Genomic DNA, 4575 nt, shown 5'->3' on the forward strand with positions numbered 1-4575 from the left:
AAAGTGAGAATTATGAGATTAAAGAGAGAATTATGAGATAAAAGAGAGAATAATGAGATTAAAGAGAGAATTATGAGATAAAAGTGAGAATTATGAGATAAAGAGAGAATTATGAGATAAAAGAGAGAATTATGAGATAAAGAGAGAATTATGAGATAAAAGAGAGAATTATGAGATAAAGAGAGAATTATGAGATAAAAGTGAGAATTATGAGATAAAGTGAGAATTATGAGATAAAAGAGAGAATTATGAGATAAAAGTGAGAATTATGAGATAAAGTGAGAATTATGAGATAAAAGTGAGAATTATGAGATAAAGAGAGAATTATGAGATAAAAGAGAGAATTATGAGATAAAGAGAGAATTATGAGATAAAGAGAGAATTATGAGATAAAGTGAGAATTATGAGATAAAAGAGAGAATTATGAAGAGGAGTGAGAATTATGAGATAAAGTGAGAATTATGAGATAAAGTGAGAATTATGAGATAAAGGTGAGAATTATGTGATAAAGTGAGAATTATGAGATAAAGGTGAGAATTGTGAGATAAAATGTGAAGTTCCAGCATGATTAGTAAATTATGACGAACAGTAAAAGTTGTAACATGAAAAAAAGAGAAATATGACATAGTAAAAGAAGTGTGACAATAATGAGAATTACAGCATTTAAAATGCACAAAAGAGATAAACGAGACGAAAAATGTGTTTAAAAATGATTAAACCTGCAGCTCTGGTGAATCTCTGCACTTTCTGCGGTGTGTGTGTGTTACCTGAAAACACTTCTCACACTCCTGTTTGATCTGGAATCAGGACTGAAGTGTTGAAATGGAGCAGCCAATCAGAGAGCAGGAGGCGGCTGCTGATTGGCTGATGAGACTCTGCCCTCTGGTTGATTGTCAGTATGTTCCAAACAGTGTATCGCCCTCTGAAGTGCACTTTAAAGTGAGGACAATAATGTCCGCCATTTTAAAGTGCTGATCCAAACCAAAGTGCTTAAAAGTGGTGACTACCAAGGGCCCTTCAGGATGCAGGATTCTGAGGGTAAGACTTCAAGTGTAGGGAAGATGTTTAGCTCACAGGGATTAGGGCATAGGGATGATCCCAGTGTTCAATTACAGCGTCAGAAGAATAAAACACTCACTGGAGGCGGAGTTATGCAAATCAGACATTATTCATTCATTTTCCTTCAGTGTAGTCTCCTATTTATCAGAGTTCTCCCCGTGTTGGTGTGGGTTTCCTCCGGTTTCCCCCACAGTCCAAACACATGCGCTATAGGGGAACTGATCAACTACACGGGCTGTAGTGAAAGAGTGTGTATGGGTGTTTCCCAGTGCTGGGTTGCAGCTGGAAAGCATCAGCTGTGTAAAACATTTGCTGGAATAATTGGTGGTTCATTCCACTGTGGCGACCCCAGATGAAAAAAAAGACTAAGCTGAAGGAAAATGAATGAATGCTTCCCTAAGCCTTCTCTGAGGACTCTGATTGGGTGAAATAAGCTTAGCCACGCCCCTACAGCCTTTACTTTAGCTGAGAGATAAAAGGCGGAGCTCCAAAATAAAGCCCCACCCCCTACTCACTATTCATTTTCAGCTGTAAATCTGTCACCGCACTGACAGGAAGCGCAGAATCTTCCGCTGCACACAGGAGACATTTTAAAGCTCGAGCTGGTTCTGATCATTCAATAAAACCTGTTCAGTTATTTTAATATCATTACCATGGCAACATGCTGACATTAAAAAAAACTCTCACACAACCCGTCCCGAACACTGGACACAGCAGGAGTGTGTGCTACACTGCAGTGTGTTGATAAGAGTACGCCAACGGGACTATTTACACTAGAGATGTGGTGTAGAAGTGTCTGTACAGTGGAAGCAAACTACAAACATGGCGGACGTGTAGAGAGGCTTCAGTCCTGATGTCTGAATGAGCAGACGGAGCCCAGTGGAGCGAGTTTAATCACGCTCTGTCTGATCTGCTGCAACTCCTGTAATGATGTTTGATTATTAACCTCTGAACGCAGAATCATCCTCCCAGGCAAAAATAAAGTGCAATAAAATACTCTTTATTAAAATATACTTTATACACTTCAGTAATGTTCTAAAAGTGCTCTATTTTCATCATAGATATATACACTAGATATCGCATAGGGACCCTGAGCATGCGTCAATAGCACCGCCATATTGGTACAGTGCTCCCAGGACAAATGTCATTCAACCGCACTAGTCAAGACAGTGTTATTACGTGAAGATGCGGGACTTTAGCACTGTCTACGGGTGTAGTAACGAGCAAACAAAGAAAACAAAGCACAAAGGCAGAACATTTCATAGGTAAGATTTAGTTTTTATATATGTGTGATATATGTGTGTATGTGTATATCTCTGGCTTTGCATGGCCACAGTCCTCCACTGTACCTTGGTCCCGCATTCATTTCAAAGGAGCGCTACCCTGTAGCAAGATGGCGGCGCTATTGACGCATTCCGTCCAATAGACAACAATAGGCCAGGCGACATCTAATGAATATATCTATGCATTCTCACACACTCATTTTGTACTTAATGTACTAAAAGATAGTATTGAGTATATGTTAAGATAAACTAAATGCCATCTAAGTGTACTCAACTGTGCTATTTTGAGACTCCTGAAACTGAACTAACATGTGCTTTTATCATACTATATCTGTATTTTAAAATTTATATATATTTAGCTACAACAATAAATACACTTGAACCCTAATTTTAAACATTTCAATATATTTATGACTAATTTAAAGTATAATAGTAATATATTAAAAGAATATACAAAAAAGTGTGCTAAATACTGTATTAAGAGTGTTTTGGGGAAAATGTACTTCTACTACAATACATTACTAATAGATGTTTTATATATTAACTTATTTTAAGCTTAGGATTAGTATGTAAACAGTGTACTAAAATCAACTCATGTTTAAAGCATTTAAAGCTCACTTTTGAAAAACACACTAATAAAACTCTTCTGGATGTTTTCTCTGTAGTGTACTTTATTGTAGAACACTAAACATTTATTTAAATATTACTGGTATTTAGTATACTTTTGTCAAGTGTACTAAAGTCCTACTGAAGTATAAACATACTTTTAATCAGTATATTTATAGTGTAAAACCATCAAACTTTTATTTAACACAAAATAACAATGTACTAAACATGTATTTGCGGGTATTAAAGTGTATTTTAGCTGCATTTAATTATATTTTGTTTTCACCTGGGATCCCTGACGAGGAGATATCTCAGTGTGGAGGACAGCAGATTAACACAGCTCAATATTACATCTGGAAGTGTGTGGAGATGACTGACAGGCTCGTAACTAAGCAACACAACACTCCATTAATGCTGTCACACACTCACACTGTCCTATACTACATTACATTCACCAATACAGCACACACACACACACACACACACACACACACACACACACACACACACACACACACACACACACAGAAGAAAGGAATCAGCGGCGTGCGCGTTTGAGAGGAAAAGACAGGTTTAATATAGAAACTTTACAACATGAAGAGGTGATGTGGTGCCGCAGGGGATTGTGGGTAACGCTGGAGTCTCTACACGTACCACTGGAAGCCGTCCTTCTTCTGCATGAGCTCCTCACGGGGACGCAGGTTATACAGCTCATCCGGCACAGGAGACACCCAGCGCTCTGTGTGGAACATATTCTCTCCCACCTGACACACACACACACACACACACGCGCGCACGCACGCACACACACACACACGCACGCACGCACGCACGCACGCACGCACGCACGCACGCACACACAAACAGAGATAGAGTGAGAAACACCCACAGAAAAAAAAACAAGACACACACACACACACACTAGAAACATGTTCAAACCTTCCAGCCAGGAACATCCTTCATGAGGATGGCCTCCTCCTCCAGATTCTCCCGCAGCATCCGCAGCGTCCTGAACACACACACACACACACACACACACACACACACACAGTTGTGCATCAGTGGACCTGTGCCACTCTGATAGTCGGGTAGAGGTGATGCACGCGCCAGCTGGATATTAGAACTCTGATCATCGTTAGCTTTGCGTGACGGTTGGATTTATACGACTGAGGATGTCGTCTGAGTCGACGTGCAGCGGCTGGAAATGTAAGTCAGTCTGCATTTAACAGCGAGGCTGCCCGAATTAGCTGAATCAAATACAGGGAATGGGAAATGCCAATACTACTGTCACTTTCATACGATATTTAATAATGAAATCAAATAATTATAGTAGAATATTTCAGTTTATAAGCTAAACTATCCCGCGACACCTGCAGCATCACTGAGGCCCACTAGTGGGAGCTGTGACCCACCGGTCAAACATCCCTAATGTAGGTGATCTTCAACAGTAAATCACCTGCAGACGCCTGAGAACGAAGGTCAGAACTGAGACTCATCATCATCATCATCTTCCTCATCATCATCATCATCATCATCATCATCATAATCTTCATCATCATCATCATCATCATCATCATCACCATCATCATCTTCATCATCATCATCATCATCATCATCACCATCATCA

General features: G+C 39.6%; 1 protein-coding gene across 2 annotated transcripts in view; it reads right to left on the reverse strand.

Annotated features, from left to right (window-relative positions):
* Positions 1–3501: 3501 nt before the first annotated feature.
* Positions 3502–4575, reverse strand: part of ndufa13 (NADH:ubiquinone oxidoreductase subunit A13) — a 5906-nt gene continuing 4832 nt past the window's right edge. The window contains 2 exon segments of one of the 2 annotated variants that reach the window (NM_200714.1): positions 3502–3712; positions 3888–3957. In NM_200714.1, the coding sequence (NP_957008.1) occupies positions 3593–3712; positions 3888–3957 (190 nt within the window). In that variant the 3' untranslated portion in view covers positions 3502–3592. 2 annotated transcript variants of the gene reach the window in all.

The sequence above is a fragment of the Danio rerio genome, chromosome 2 (genome assembly GCF_052040795.2).
Source record: "Danio rerio strain M-AB ecotype USA chromosome 2, GRCz13ab, whole genome shotgun sequence".
Classification (NCBI taxonomy): domain Eukaryota; kingdom Metazoa; phylum Chordata; class Actinopteri; order Cypriniformes; family Danionidae; genus Danio; species Danio rerio.